Source organism: Xenopus laevis, chromosome 2L (assembly GCF_017654675.1).
Source record: "Xenopus laevis strain J_2021 chromosome 2L, Xenopus_laevis_v10.1, whole genome shotgun sequence".
NCBI classification, from domain to species: Eukaryota; Metazoa; Chordata; class Amphibia; order Anura; family Pipidae; genus Xenopus; species Xenopus laevis.
This window is the reverse complement of record NC_054373.1, coordinates 10,387,648-10,403,702: the sequence shown is the minus strand read 5'-3', so window position 1 is coordinate 10,403,702 and position 16,055 is coordinate 10,387,648. Positions and strand designations below refer to the sequence as shown.

At 42.2% G+C, this 16,055-nt stretch overlaps 1 protein-coding gene across 2 annotated transcripts in view; it reads right to left on the bottom strand.

Moving 5' to 3' along the window:
• dscam.L (Down syndrome cell adhesion molecule L homeolog) overlaps positions 1-9,604 on the bottom strand; it is a 325,765-nt gene extending 316,161 nt beyond the window's left edge. The window contains exon 1 of one of the 2 annotated variants that reach the window (XM_041581120.1): positions 8,923-9,604. In XM_041581120.1, coding sequence (XP_041437054.1) covers positions 8,923-8,968 — 46 coding nt within the window. In that variant the 5' untranslated portion in view covers positions 8,969-9,604. The remainder of the gene's footprint in view (positions 1-8,922) is intronic. The other variant, XM_041581121.1, reaches the window with a different exon arrangement.
• Positions 9,605-16,055: the final 6,451 nt, after the last annotated feature.

The window sequence follows — 16,055 nt, the reverse complement described above, 5'->3', positions numbered from 1 at the left end:
CAAGGACCATGTGGGCACGGGGGGTGGAGGTGCGCGTGCCTGCAAAGCTCCGGCACTGGGACCTGCGGCCTTGTGCGACACCTCTTCAAATTCGGCCCTGGTGGCCTGTGCCCTCTACCACTGCATTTGAATCACACTCAAGGTAAGGGACCTGCCCTTCACTAATACAGTGAGGACTAACTCAGTCAGCATTGCATTTATGGGAGTAGCACCTGCAGCAATGTAGAAGTGCAAAGTGCAGTTTTTTTTTTTTACTTTGGACATTGTTTTTTTGTTTCCTAAATGACACCTAGGGGCAAATTTACTTAAGGTCGAATATCGAGGGTTAATTAACCCTCGATATTCGACTGGCGAAGTTAAATCCTTCGAATATCGAAGTCGAACGATTTAGCGCTATTTGTTCGATCAAACGATTAAATCCTTAGAATCGTTCGATTCGAAGGATTTTAATCCATTGATCGAACGATTTTTCTTCGACCAAAAAATACTTCTTCCCCATAGGCTAACATTGACTTAGGTGGCGAACTAGGGGGTCGAAGTTTTTTCTTAAAGAGACAGTACTTCGACTATTGAATGGTCGAATAGTCGAACGATTTTTAGTTCGAAACGTTCGATTCGAAGTTTAAGGTCGAAGGTTGAAGTAGCCCATTCGATGGTCGAAGTAGCTAAAAAAAAATTCAAAGTTTTTTTCCTCTATTCCTTCACTCAAGCTAAGTAAATGGGCCCCCCTATAGTTAATACACACTGCCTTTATGTTTCTACTCTTATTTCTTTATAAGGGTTGTTCACCTTCAAGTTAACTTTAAGGGCTCTTACTTATGGGGCTGTACTCACACAGGCACGTGTAGGCGCAGAACGCAGGTTGAGACGCAACATGCTGCATTTTTCCTGCGTTCGGCGCCTACACACACCTGTGTGAGTACAGCCCCATTGTAAAAAATGTAATGCGTCTATTCCTGCGCTCCCCTGCGGCTGAACGCAGAAAAACGTAACGCAGGGGAGCGCAGGTAAAAATGCTTGTCTGTAAGAGCCCTTAGTATGATGTAGAGAGTGATATTCTGAGACAATTTGCAATTGGTTTTCATTTTTTATCATTTGTGGTTTTTGAGTTATTTAGATTTTTATTCAGTAGCTCTTCAGTTTCAGCAGTCTGGATGCTAGGGTTCAAATTCCCCTAGCAAGTGCAACCATGCACTGATTTGAATAAGAGACTGGAATATGAATAGGAGAGGGTCTGAATAGAAAGATGAGTAGTAAAAAGTAGCAATAACAATACATTTGTAGCCTTACAGAGCATTTTCTTTTTAGATGGGGTCAGTGAACCCCATTTGAAAGCTGGAAAGAGGCAGAAGAATAAGGCAAATTATTAAAAAAAAACTATACAAAATAAATAATGAAGAAAATTTGCTTAGAATTAGCCATTCTATAACAAACTAAAAGTTAACTTAAAGATAAACCACCCCTTTAATTGGAAGCTGCAATACCACTTGAGATACCTGAATCAGTCTCCATAGACCATGTGGTTCCCTTGAGCAGCGGCAGGATCTCATAGCTACACCCGAAAGCCCAGTTTGGAAGTCAATTATTGTGAGATTTGGGGTAAAAAAACACATTTGCTGCCTTAGATATTTGTTGAATTATGGCTGAATGGCTTCGGCACCAGTGTTTTCCTTTATCCTTAATCTTCTTATGAGCTACACAGATCATGACCCTCCATAGACAATCATGCGCAACATCAATATCGTGCTAGGGGTGCTAACTGTTTCACTGTGCTCAATTACTTGTTTCTTATGAATTCTCATCATGGATACGGTTTTCATGGCATCCAATTAAAACCGGACATTGGTCGAATGCAAATACTGCAGGGCTAATTAGAAGTTTTCTTTAGATGCAAGCCACAGACTGCACTGATTTCTATGTTGCCATCCAAAATGCCTTCAGTCTGCATGGGGATTCCATATGCGATTGGTTTTCATAGGAGACTTGGCAACAGAATAAATTCCAGATCTCCCTTTAGGGCTCTTACTCACGAGCGTTTTTACCTGCGCTCCCCTGCGTTCCGTTTTTCGGCGTTCAGCCGCAGGGGAGCGCAGGAATAGACGCATTTCATTTTTTCAAATGGGGCTGTACTCACACAGGCGCATGTAGGCGCCGAACGCAGGTTGTGACACAACATGCTGCATTTTTCCTGCGTTCGGCGCCTACATGCGCCTGTGTGAGTACAGCCCCATTTGAAAAAATTAAATGTGTCTATTCCTGCGCTCCCCTGCGGCTGAACGCCAAAAAATGGAATGCAGGGGAGCGCAGGTAAAAACGCTCGTGAGTAAGAGCCCTTACAGACTTTGGACCAATTAAAAAGCTTAAAGGAGTCTTAAAACATAATACAGAATTAGACCCACAATGTACACCTTAGGGCAGAGACACACGCTGCGATTCGGGGAAATTAGTCGCCCGGCGACAAACCTCCTCTTCTTCTGGGCGACTAATCCCCCCAAACTGCCTTCCCACCAGCTCGAATGTAAATCGTCGAAGCAATGGCACTCGGAGCACTTCGTTTTCTGAAATTGCCCGAAGTTGCCTCACGAGGCAGTGAGGGGAGATTAATTGCCGGGCGAATAATCTCCCTGAATCTATTATCGGATACAATTTAAAATTATCGATGTTCAAGTTGTATATCTCATTTGAATTATTGTTGCATAAATCGACATGATTACATTTTTATAAAATTCAAAATTATACATGCAAAATATGATATATAACATTATATTACTAAAATATAAATGCCTCCCTTAGAAAAGAGGAATCCATTGCAAAACACGGTGACCTGTCAAGCTACAATTGGGTATAACTAACAAACAGGTATGCGACCTGTTATCCGAAATACTCTGAACCTGGGGTTTTCCGGATCTTCCGTAATTTGGATCTTCATACCCTAAGTCTACTAGAAAATCATGTAAACATTAAATAAACCCAATAGGCTGGTTTTGCTTTCAATAAGGATTAATTATATCTTTGTTGGGATCAAGTACAAGCTACTGTTTTATTATTATTACAGAGAAAAAGGAAATCATCTTTAAAAATTTAGATTATTTGAATAAAATGGAGTCTGTGGGAGTAATTCAGAGCTTTCTGGATAACGGGTTTCCGGATAACAGACCCCATACCTGTATATGGATTTTATTTCTATTCATCATCAGTGCTGAGAGTGTATTACAGTGCATTTATTTGGAATATTACATATTCTTCTGATATTCAAATGCTGCTTGCGAGCATACCCAGTTAGCCAGCGAATCCTCCTACACCTCAGCATTATGTAAAACAAGCTCGTTGCTAAAAGGTCTCTTTAGTTGGTGCCAAGATGATTTGCACAACGCTGATATTCATAGAGATTCATGATTTTATATCAGACGCTCACCATGGGCTTCGGCTTCCCATCTCCTGCACTATAAGACCTGTATTATCCCAGCAAATCTCTAAATCCTATTTATTTCGGATGCTTTTCTGGTACACATTTAAAAGCCTCCTGTCCACTGATAGGTTTTCTTAGCCTGCGTAATTAGCAATTAGGCCACGTCGTTAGGGAGGACACCAAGCTATCTATGGCTACAGCTGCCTCGTGACCCCCCCCTTTTTTTTTTTTTTTAAACAGAGACGCAGATAAATGATCCTGGTAGATGCATCAAGAGAATAAGAGCATATTGTACAAAGGCTAAAAAGATAAATATAGGAAACGTTGATGTGATTTTACTTAGCACTGAAACGGCTGTTTTTAGTGTGCATTTCTTTTTTTCTTTAATTTTGCTATTTTCTTATTTTAGAAGACCCCCCCTCCTTCAGTCTTTAAAGGAGAAGGAAAGGTTAAAACTAATTAAGCCTTATCAGAAAGGTCCATCTAAATATACCAGTAAACCCCCAAAGTAGTGCTGCTCTGAGTCCCCTGTCAAAAGAAACACTGCATTTCTTTCCTTCTATTGTGTACTCATGGGCTTCTGTATCAGACTTCCTGCCTTCATCTTAAACCTCATTGCCCTGGGCAAGAGCATGCTCAGTTTGCTCCTCTCCCCCCACCCCTCCCTTCTCTACTGTAATCTGAGCCCAGAGCAGGGAGACTCAGGCAGGAAGTGATGTCACACCACATTAATACTGCAGCTCCTATCCTAAACAAACAGAGAGTTTCTAGAGCTTTTTACTCAGGTATGGTAAAACATTCTACAGAATAAATATAGCATTCTAGCTTGCACTATTGCAGCTAATCTATTGGCAATAAAATGCCTCCGTAGCTTTCCTTCTCCTTTAAGAACTTCATTACAGAATTAAGCATTTCGGCATTTGAGTCCTGGAGTCATCAGCCTATTTAATGATATTCCCACCCACCCAGGTGCTACACATTGGAACGGCGTGGTGACGTACAGTGTCTTCCCCTCCCAGTCTGTGTTGGATACGTGACCTGTCACTTGTCGAATTGTGTTTATAGACACACCGCGCTTACCCGTTTGTGTTCTCCGTTGATAAGAAGGTTTATCAGCCTGATTTATATATTGCAGCGCTGATCTTTGGAGTCTTGCTGACTGATAGGGGATAATAGTTAGGAGACATCTGTTTGGGGGGTGTACAACTGTATTTAAATTCAGGTCATTACACATACCCCCACGTATCTAAATCACTTCTCCTTCCTAGAAATGGAGCACAATGGTGTGTACACAACAGTGTTCTTATACCCTGACACCATCTTGCATTACTATATACACTGTCCTACAGTCACAGCCCCTATTCCTGACACCATGTTTCCTTACTGCACTCAACCAGTCCCACTGAGCCCATGCTGCCTTTAGGTAGCCATACACTATAAGATCCACTCATTTGGTGAGGTGTTAACCCGATATGCCCACCATAGGCAGGGCGATATCAGGTTAATCTGATAGTTCGGCCCTAGGGCCAAACGATCAGATTACAATGCTGAGAATAGGCGCCGATGATATTGAATCATCCTTTCCGAGTCCTACCGGAAGGCATGGACTCCAATGCCTATGTGTCCCTGAAGGAACAGCATGAGTGGGTGGGTCCACCTTCACCAAAGCTAGGGCGAGCCCCACCATCCCCAAAGGGGTTTAGGGCCGTTTGGACTCCCCTTTGTCTTGCGACTAGAATAGGGTTGCCACCTTTTAAAATATTTTTTACCAGCCAGTGGTGGGGGCGGGAACTAAAGGGGCGGGATGTGATACAAAAAGAGGCGGACATGCGGGGGGGTCGTGCCTCAAAAGGGGGCGGGATACGTCGTGTGAGGGCAAGATGACGAAAAAAAAGTTTCCACCAGAGGGCAAGGGCTTTTATTAAGGGTATTACAAATTACCAGCAGCTACATTGCCAGTAAATTTGTAATACCAGCCTCAGCCCTGGCAGGTGTTTTACCGGCTAGGCCTGCTAAATACCGGCCGGTGGCAACCCTAGGCTAAGGGGAGTCCCGTCTACCCTGGGTTCTGCCAAAGCTTCCTCCAGGGTGTAAGTCATGGCTTGGGGTTCAGCCAAAGGGACTATGTCATCCATCCAGTGGTGCCCAAATCAAACACAAAAAGGTGCTGAAGTGTGCGGGTTCAACGCCATTGATTGCCTTGGTAAGGCTCCAGCTGGCTGCCGGAAAAAATAATCCCCCCCGCCGAGCGGCCGGGGTTAAGGAATTGAAGCAAGATTAAGCAAGATTAAGCAAGAAGTGCATGTGCATTGTGCAAGACCCAAAAAAAGTCAATCAAGCACCCCTCCCGGGAGCACAGCGCCTCCGCTTTCATCAAGTTTCCACTTGCTGGCCTAGACCAGAGGACCAAGTGTGTCTTCGTCTTCACATAAGATCATAAGAAGTGGTACCTAGCCAAAAGGCCCAGTGGGACAACACTTGATCTTAGCCAGCCAGAGGACCAAGTGTTTCTCCTTCTTCACATAGGATCATAAGAAGTGGTACCTAGCCAAAAGGCCCAGTGGGACAACACTTGATCTTAGCCAGCCAGAGGACCAAGTGTTTCTCCTTCTTCACATAGGATCATAAGAAGTGGTACCTAGCCAAAAGGCCCAGTGGGACAACACTTGATCTTAGCCAGCCAGAGGACCAAGTTTTTCTCCTTCTTCACATAGGATCATAAGAAGGGGTACCTAGCCAAAAGGTCTACTACTACACTTGATCTTAGCCAAAAGTGGACAGGGACCGCATCAACTAGCCAATGCGTTCTCAATCACAAAGAGAAATGAAACCTGCCCATTCAATAGCTTGGTCAGATATCAATCGGGAAGATCCGTCACAACGCCCCATACACGGGCCTAAAGGACCGATATTGGCAGCTTTAATCTGATTGTGTATGCCATCCTTACTGTACTCACTATACTACAGCTGCAGCCCACGGTCCCGGCACGGTCTTGCCTTACATTACAAGCCTCATTCTATCAAACAGCTAAATCTTTAGGATACAATGCACTTTTTTTAATTTGCATTCAACTACTCTACTACTGGGACCCATAAGTACCGAGTCCATTGCCCCCTTATCAAAACTCTGCTGACACATATATATGGGACCTGTTATCCAGAATGCTCGGGACCTGGGGTTTTCCAGATAACAGATCTTTCTGTAATTTGGATCGTCATGCCCTAACTCTAGTAGAAAATCATGTACAGTAAACATTAAATGAACCCAATATGCCGGTTTTGCCTCCAATAAGGATTCATAATATCTTAGTTGGGATCAAGTACAAGCTACTGTTTTATTATTACAGAGAAAAAGGAAATCATCTTTAAAAATGTGGCATATCTTTGGGAGTCTGTGGGGAACGGGCCATACCCATACTAATCTTAGATTATTATTTTTGTTCATTTTAATTCTATTTTGACTGCTCCTCAAATAACACATTTTGTTCCAAATTTTTTTTTTAAATTGCTACAAACAATTTTAATGGAATTTTTGCATCAATTAAAAAAAATGATATATATATATACATATATATATCAAACCTATTATGACGGGGATCAGCTTTATATGTAGATACCTTGAAGAAGAGACGCGCCCCACCCCCTGCAGGCAGCATTCAGCATCCCCCGGGGAAGGCACAAAATAGGACTGCTTGTGACACACTTGTTGCAGTTGCATAGCAATGAGGCATTCCGAGCAGAAAATTATCTATTATCTAAATATTAAAAAAAGCTTAATATATATTTATTTTTTGGGCAATGAAAATAAACTGCATTCGGCTTTGCTGCGGAGGTTGGGGAATCTAAAGACAATTTCCCCTCCCGCACCACCAACCCTGCCTCGTGGGCCCTCCTCCTGCAATGCGTTATTAGTGCTGCAGGTGACAAGATCAGGCCGCACTTAAACCACAAATGGGGGAGGGTTGCAGTATCTTTAGCCCCCTTTTTCTCTGATGCAAATCAAGGCTCTCTGTAGTGGCACAGGGTTAATAATCAGCCCCTGCCCTTCCTAGGGTAATACCTTGTCTGTCTCTCCCTTCACTCAAGCCCCCTACTGCACAGCCTTTAAGGTTTCTGTAGCTTGTGCCTTGGGAATATAAACCCCATTTACATGGACACAAAAAACAACATAGAGACTTTCCATTTTATGTAGCCCCTTCCAAAGGCCATTCTCTATTATTCTTATTTTTTATCTATTTTTATTTATTGCGCCCAACTCCCTCCAGCAGTCTCTGGCAGAATACAAAATTCTGGACTGTGGACGCACCTAGAAAATGGAAATGTCATCTTTGGCTGCAGTGTCCTGTATTTCAATATATTTATATGTTTTAAATATTTATATATTTTAATGTGACAGTAAACACGACAGACAGACTCTAAATATGTACATACACACACGTGCACTTAATAGATGCACACTAGTCACACACATACAATATACAAACACACATATTCGCACCAATAAAATATATGCATATATACTCAGTACATACAAAGTAAACATGCATGCACACACTTAACAAAAAAAAAAAAAATCCAGTTCCTAGAGGGCAGATTTAGAATTAACCTCATGCATTTAAAAAAAAAAAAGTCAAATATTTACATTGACCCAATTTAAATTCAAAATCCTGGATCAGGTTGTTAAATGTAACACACAGTATACTCATTCACCTACAGTCCTGTCTTTAACCAGCATATTGGGCATATACATACACACACACACAAACATAAATGTATGTATGTAAAGTAGAACCCCCATTTTACGTTTTTCAGGGGACCAGAGAAAAATGGTGTAAAATCCAGGAAAATGTAAAATCAGGGTAATGTATTATGCGTAATATATAGGTGGGATCACAGAACAACAATGTAAAATGAGGGAAAACTTAAAATCAGGGGATGTAAAATTAAGGTTCCACTGTGTGTGTATATATATATATATATATATATATATATATATATACACACATACATCCATAAATGTTCATATTTGATACATATAAGTGTGTTTGTGTAAATATCACATATAAACACATAATGACACACAAACACGCAGACACACCTTTTTCTCAACATATAAGTTGCACCCATGACCCAAGCACAGGCGCACGCCTCCTGCCCCACATACAGACACGGCGCCCGCGTGCGACACCCATAGAACATGCCAGGTGACTGCTGAATGGGGCTGAGAACTGAAAGGCAGCACTGTAGCAGCCCAAAGCCGGGAGCCAATAGCAGCTGTCTCCGGTTGGCTACTTCCATCGTGCGCCCATAGCCCAGATAGGGTCATTGTTCAGGTGCAGGAGTTAGAAATGCCAGACAGATTAACAGATGATAGTAATCTGCTAGGAAAGATAGTTTAAATCATTATGAAGCCCAACAGTATTGCATAGGGACATTTTTGTGTTTTTTTTCCTCCCTATCCCCATGCACATAATGCAAGAGGCAATTATCTAGCAGCAGAAATGATTGCTCACCATTCAAGATGCTGTGGAAGAAGAAGAAGAGAGCCAGTATCCACATGCCCCTGCTGCAGTCAGTCCTCCCAGCCACCGGCTCAGCTACCTGCTCCTTATCCTGCTCTCTCTCTCCTGCTTATTAGCCACAGGCAAGGTTATAGATCCAAGCTGACAGCCAGGAGAGTCCGACTTCTCTGTAGGATGCTGCCTCGGCAATGTGTGACTAAATCTGATTGTCCTTAAACCCGATCGGTGTGTCTCTCTCTCCTTTAATTCCAATTCAACCCTTGCAGACCGGTGGATGCAGCACAGGGGTAGGAGGGTGCTTTGAAGTCCAGGTGTGTTATTTTCCAGCTAAAGGGAACAGCACAAGGATGCCAGATTCAAGTCCACAGGTGAAAAAAAACCATAAATGCAGTAAATGCAAACAGAAGATCATTCCCAGTTGTATCCAGTATAAAAATCTGCAGGAAAACACACACACACTCACACATGCACAAGCTTCAGCCACCAGATCCAAGCAGCAGGCAAGCAGACAAGCACATCTTTCCTTCCCTTCAGCTTTAATCACATTGATCCCTGTGGTAACCTTCCCTGCCTCTCAGCAGAGCAGAGGAAAGTATTAACCCTCTCCTAGACCACGCGTCACTCGCAGCACTCCCAGCAACCAGCAACCATATCCATGGCGAGGAGAGCAGCCCCGGCACGCAAATCCTGAACTTTCTGCAAATGAAGATCGTGTCACTGTAAGAATCCAATGGGTAAAAAGCTGCTCTTTTTCTCCCCCCAATGAGAGTCCATTTTTACTGGTGCGCCTCCTCGCTGCGGGCTTTTTTTTTTTTTTTTTTTGAAATAGGATGGTCAGAAACACACGAAATACGTGCATTTTTTTTTATTTCGATTTTTCTTCTTTAAAGCGCCTTCAAACAACTAGTTGTTTTCAGATAAATCATCACTTTTTCCAATGACTTTCTGTTTTCTATGTGTGACCGTTTTTCTAATATTGAAGTGTCAAGTGTCATTTTTCACCTTCTGAAGCAGCTCTGGGAGGGGGAGTCGCCGACCCTGTAAACTGTTCTAAATGGATACATTTAGTTCATACATTTCTTATCTTTGTCCCTGCTGAGCAGAATCCCTGGGTTTCATTATAGGCAGCTGTTAAGACTTGATACAATAGTTGCTAATACTCCAGAGATGCTGCTGAGAAATGGATCAACTAGTGAGAGGCGAATTTCTCCCGGTTCACTTCGCAGAAAAATTAGCGAATTTCCTGCAAAATTCACAAAATTGCAAAAAACGAGCGAAATCCGAAGTTTGACACCCGCGTCAATTTTGATGCCCGCGTCAATTCACGTTAATTTTAACACCGTGTAAAAAGTGTCCAAATAGTGTTGACATGTAACGTTTTTGACTCAAGCGACTTTTCCGACGTGCATCCAAATTTTTTTGACCGCCGGCTAATTTTCACGGGAGTTTCGCGAAACGCGGAAATTCGCCGCAAATTCAACCCTGGCAAATGTATTCGCCCATCACTAGTATCAACTAAATGTTGCAAAATTTTAACCGTTTAGAGTCTGCACCTGAATTACTCAGCTGCCAGACTCAAACACCAGAGACACGAACATTCAACTTTACACTTAGATTTTGGAAAAACAGTAAAAAATAAATAATGGAAATTAATTGAAAAAAGTCTTTATTTCTGAGGAACAATCTAAAAACAACTGAATCAGCACCGGGCCGAGTCGGCTGGGCGCCCTAGGCAACCCAGCCGACTATGTTGGCTACTGCTGGCTCTGACTCCTGAAACAATGCATCAGAAGTCAGTTGATGAACAGACCTGGAGGAAAAACTGACTTATGTTACACTATTTCAAGAGTCAGAAGTAGAGAACAGAAAGGGATAAAGAGATTTCCTCTGCAATGACATTTACAAATAACCTTAAAAATCATTGAAACATAAAAGGAGAACTAAAGGTTAAAACTCCGGGGGTGGGGATGTGTTCATACCCCCCAATGTGAGGCAAACTGGTGATCATGTGGAACAGGCCAGTTCACGCCATTAAAAAAAATCGCACTGGCGCGTGGTTCTGTTTACGTAATCCATCTTGTGAGAGTTTGGCCACCATATTGAAAATATGTGGTGTATTTCAGTGAAGTACATTTTCAAACCTGTGAATCCCATGGCGTTTCTGCTGAAAAATGCAAATACGGATAATGGATTTTCTGTAATTTGGATCTCCACACCTTTAGTCTAATTTGCAGAGTAACGCCCATTTGCCAGAGCGAAAAGTCGCCTGGCGATTGAGTGCGAATCACTGCTAGCGTCTATCTCCTTTGCTAGCGAAGTGACACCTGCCCCCATTAGCAAATCTTCGAAGTCCCTGAGGGCGGTAACGCTGGCGTATTGTCGCCAGCGTTAGTCAATTCGCACTTTAGTAAATCTGCCCCTATGAGAGGCGGTCTTTCCGTAATTCGGAACTCTCTGGATGAAAAGTTTCCGGATAAGTGATCCTGTACCTGTAGTGCAGTAGTAAAAAGCATTATATTGTGCATGGGTGTGTAACTGCCCAGGGCAGATTTGCCTTTTTAGGGGATACCCAACATATTGGCATCCCCCCCAATCTGTTAGCAGACCTAGTAAATAGGCCAGAGCTTTGTTGTAGTGATGGGCGGTTAAATTCAGTGTTTCGCCACCTGCAAATAAATTCATAAACTTCCAAAAAAATTAGGACATGCTTTGGAAAAGTCGCTTGCATCAAAACCGTTAATGCGTCAACACTATTCGGACGCCCATTAACTTTAACTCCGACGTCAAAATTGATGCGAATTGACATGGGTGTCAAAATTTACACTGGCTTCAAAATTAGAGTTTCACAAATTTTTCGCCATTTTGTGAATTTTGCTGGAAATTTGCACATTTTTCAGCAAAGCAAAACTGGAGAAATTCGCCTATCACTACCTTGTCGCGCAACCTCTAAATAACTATCTGCGCTAAGAAGGCGTTTACATCCTCCTGCAAGTGCAACACGTTGGGCGCAAGCACATGATGACTTTCGCATTACAGAAATACATCACGTCATATTTTGGTTCATTTCATCTGTTGTGGTGATGGTAACGGTGCCATGCCTGTGTACTGAAACATTTCTGTGTGTGATATGTTGCCTGTGAGGGTGTCACAAAATGTGTGTGCATGCCCGAGCGCACAGCCTGAAGGGAATGATGCCGGCCAAAGAGCGGAATGGAAAGGAGTCTGATCCAATAGAGTTCAATTCTAAATGTTAGATATCGGCAGCCCACTGACCCTTATATAAGGCCAAATCTATGCCCTTTCTTTCAATATCAGAGCACCAGGAACATCTTTGCCCATTGATTAGGAACGCGCAGTTTGTGACCCAATGTTGGAATACAGCTTCCAGGATTCTAATGAGAGGCTGATGGGGAAAAAACTGGAGAAAAATGATGATGGTGCATGAAAATAAGGCAGTTATCAGCTCTGCTTCCATGTATAATCCCCTCTCATCTCAACTAACAGAGTAATGCATAGCAACCAATCAGAAATTGGCATTGATTGCTCTAGTGCAGGAAACAAATATAGGATTGGTTGCTATGGGTTACTGAGAAGGTATAAATGTCCACCTGGATCTGTAAAGGAGACCAGTGACTGTCCTGTACCCAAACACCTGCTCTTCTCACAAGCAATTCCCCATTACAATTTCTTTCACTCACATCAACACACTGTTACAATTCTCTTTCTCCAACACACCCAGCTCTACAGGACATGTGTGACAGAGGGAGATGGTATTTGGGTGCAAGACAGTCAGTGGCCTCATTTACACACAGGTGGGCATTTACACCATCTCAGTAACCATAGCAACCATTTATCCGATTCCTGCAGTAGATCAATCAATGCTAATTTATTATTGATTCATCTACAGTAACTCACACCAACATACACCAACACACTGTCACAATTCTACTCACTCAATTTATTACACCCTCAAATTTTCTCTCATTCAAGCCAACACAATATCATTATTCTTCTCACTACAACACACTCTGACTATAACCCTCAAACACCAACACACCCTCAATATTCCTTTCACCCACACTTTCACAATTTTTCTCATTCACAGAAATAATCACAATTCCTGTCACACACAATCACAATTAATGTCACAAACACACGTACAATTTCTGTCACACACACACTCATGATTCCTGTCATAAATACACTCACAATTCCTGTAACACACATACTCACAATTACTGTAACACACACACTCACAATTCTTGTCAAACACACCCACAATTCCTGTCACACACACTCACAATTCCTGTCACACACACTCACAATTCCTGTCACACACACACAATTCCTGTCACACACAATTACAATTCCTGTCACACACACTCACAATTCCTGTCACACACACACACTCACAATTCCTGTCACACACACACACTCACAATTCCTGTCACACACACACTCACAATTCCTGTCACACACAATTACAATTCCTGTCACAAATACACTCACAATTCCTGTCACACACACACACTCACAATTCCTGTCACACACACACACTCACAATTCCTGTCACACACACACACACTCACAATTCCTGTCACACACAATTACAATTCCTGTCACAATACACTCACAATTCCTGTCGCACACACACACTCACAATTCCTGTCGCACACACACACTCACAATTCCTGTCGCACACACACACTCACAATTCCTGTCACACACAATTACAATTCCTGTCACAAATACACTCACAATTCCTGTCGCACACACACACTCACAATTCCTGTCGCACACACACACTCACAATTCCTGTCACACACAGTTACAATTCCTGTCACAATACACTCACAATTCCTGTCGCACACACTCACAATTCCTGTCGCACACACACATTCACAATTCCTATCACACACACACTCTCACAATTCCTGTCACAGATAATTACAATTCCTGTCACAAATACACTCACAATTCCTGTCACACACACATACTCACAATTCCTGTCACACACACTCACAATTCCCGACACACTCACAATTCCTGTCACAAATACACTCACAATTCCTGTCACACACAGACACACACTCACAATTCTTGTCACAAATATTGTACACTCACAATTCCTGTCATAAACAGACTCCTGTGCCCTGTCACACAAAATTTGAAAGCTCCAAACAAACACATTCAGTCCCTGTGAGACAGACTCATAAATACTCACAGTTGTGTGACGTATCAGTTGTATGTGCCTCACTCACTATACACACAGCACAGACTGATGAGATCTTATATGTACTTACTGATCTAAACAAATAAAGGTAGAGCATTACACGTCTTCCTCTGACCCCAAAAGGCACTTTCCATCACACACTGACCTTTTTGCCCATTAGTAAAACTCCACCTACTGGCCAAGATCTGCATCACCTTTCATGGCCCTGTCTGCTTCAGCCTCTCAGCCCCCTGGATCGTGTATACGGCAGGTATTTGTCTTAATAGTGCTCCCCCTAGTGACAGGTATCCGTGCGCTTTGAACCTTTTGCTTCTCCCCATGATTTGCATAGTACTGCGCCACCTAGCGCCTACAATAAATATCACAGCATTCTGGGCATTGCCCTGTTGGAAGACTTTCTGTATGATCAGTAGCAACCTGCTTATCTGAATGTTATACCCACGCAGGATGCTCTTTAGATGGAACCAACTTCCAAGGAACATATAGAGACCGATAGTTTGGCCATTGGTTGTTCCCCTGTGGGTTCAGAGCCTTTGGGCTCAGTGTAAACAAGGAGCTTACAATCTAAGGTCTCTCACATTCACACACAGACTAGGGTCAGTTTTATCAGGATCCAATAGGGCGTTTCACCTTTAAGTTAACTTTTAGCATGTTATAGAATAGGTAATTCTAAACAACATTTCAACTGGTCTTCATTTGATTTAATTATTTGCAGTCATCTTCTTCTGACTCTTTCCAGCTTTCATATAGGGGGGGTCACTGACCCCATCAAAAAGACAAACCTCCTTAAGATTACAAAATGTATTATCATTGCTGTTTTTTATTACTCATCTTTCTATGCAGGCCTCTCTTATTCATATTCCAGTCTATTCATCAATGCATGGTTTCTAGGGTAATTTGGACCCTAGCAACCAGATTGATGAAATTGCAAACTGGAAAGCTGCTGAATAAAAAACGAAATAACTCAAAAACCACTATTGGAGTGTGGGGAAAAAACAGAGTAACCGGAGGAAACCCACACCAACATATGTGCTCCATGCAGATCACAAGACCCTAGCAACCAGATAAAAGTTTAAATTCCACCCTAGCAAGCTGCAGAATAAAAACAGTTAAATGAATAGAAAGTACATCCCAGTTTCAATTAATCTTCGTATGTCACAATCGCTATTGTTTTAAAGCACTGTCTCTTTAAGATCAGAAAATACCCCCAACCCCATACCTTGTATTAGAATATGTTGGTGTTTGTGCGCCTGTGTGTTTGTCAGGTAACGGGGCTTTTGTCATTGCGTGTCCTGATGTTGATGTAGGACAGCCGGCTGGGGATGATTAATTATATGCAAATGATACAATATGCTGAAAAGGCAGCAATGTTCCCCAAGAGCACTAATTAAAAAGGAGGAATGGTAAATGAAGGGCATATTAACACTTCCAGCAATGATCTGCAGGTCACATTACTCTGCAAAAGCCAGAGAATAAATAATACTCACTCCTTTGGCTGCATTTGCCGGATAAGGGTTCCTTCTGCTGATTCTGCAATATTCACACCAACAGACAAGAAATATGTTAGAATATATATATGTATATTTATTTATATATATATATAGTTCCAAACGCTTGCACTCGAAACCAGTCTTTCAGCTTACACCGGGTGCTGGGGCAAAATTTTACATATCATTCTTCAAAGGAATCACAAGTATGAATAAAAACTACATATTTTCACAAAATCGGAGTGCGGGTCCTTTGAAGAATAATATATATATAATACACAAAAGCCATGAATATCCTGTAAATTAAATCCTTATAAAGGGTGAGTTCTGATGTCATCAGTTATAAACGGTGAGTTCTGATGTCATTTCTGTCACGAATGGTCATGAAACTCCTCGGTAACTTA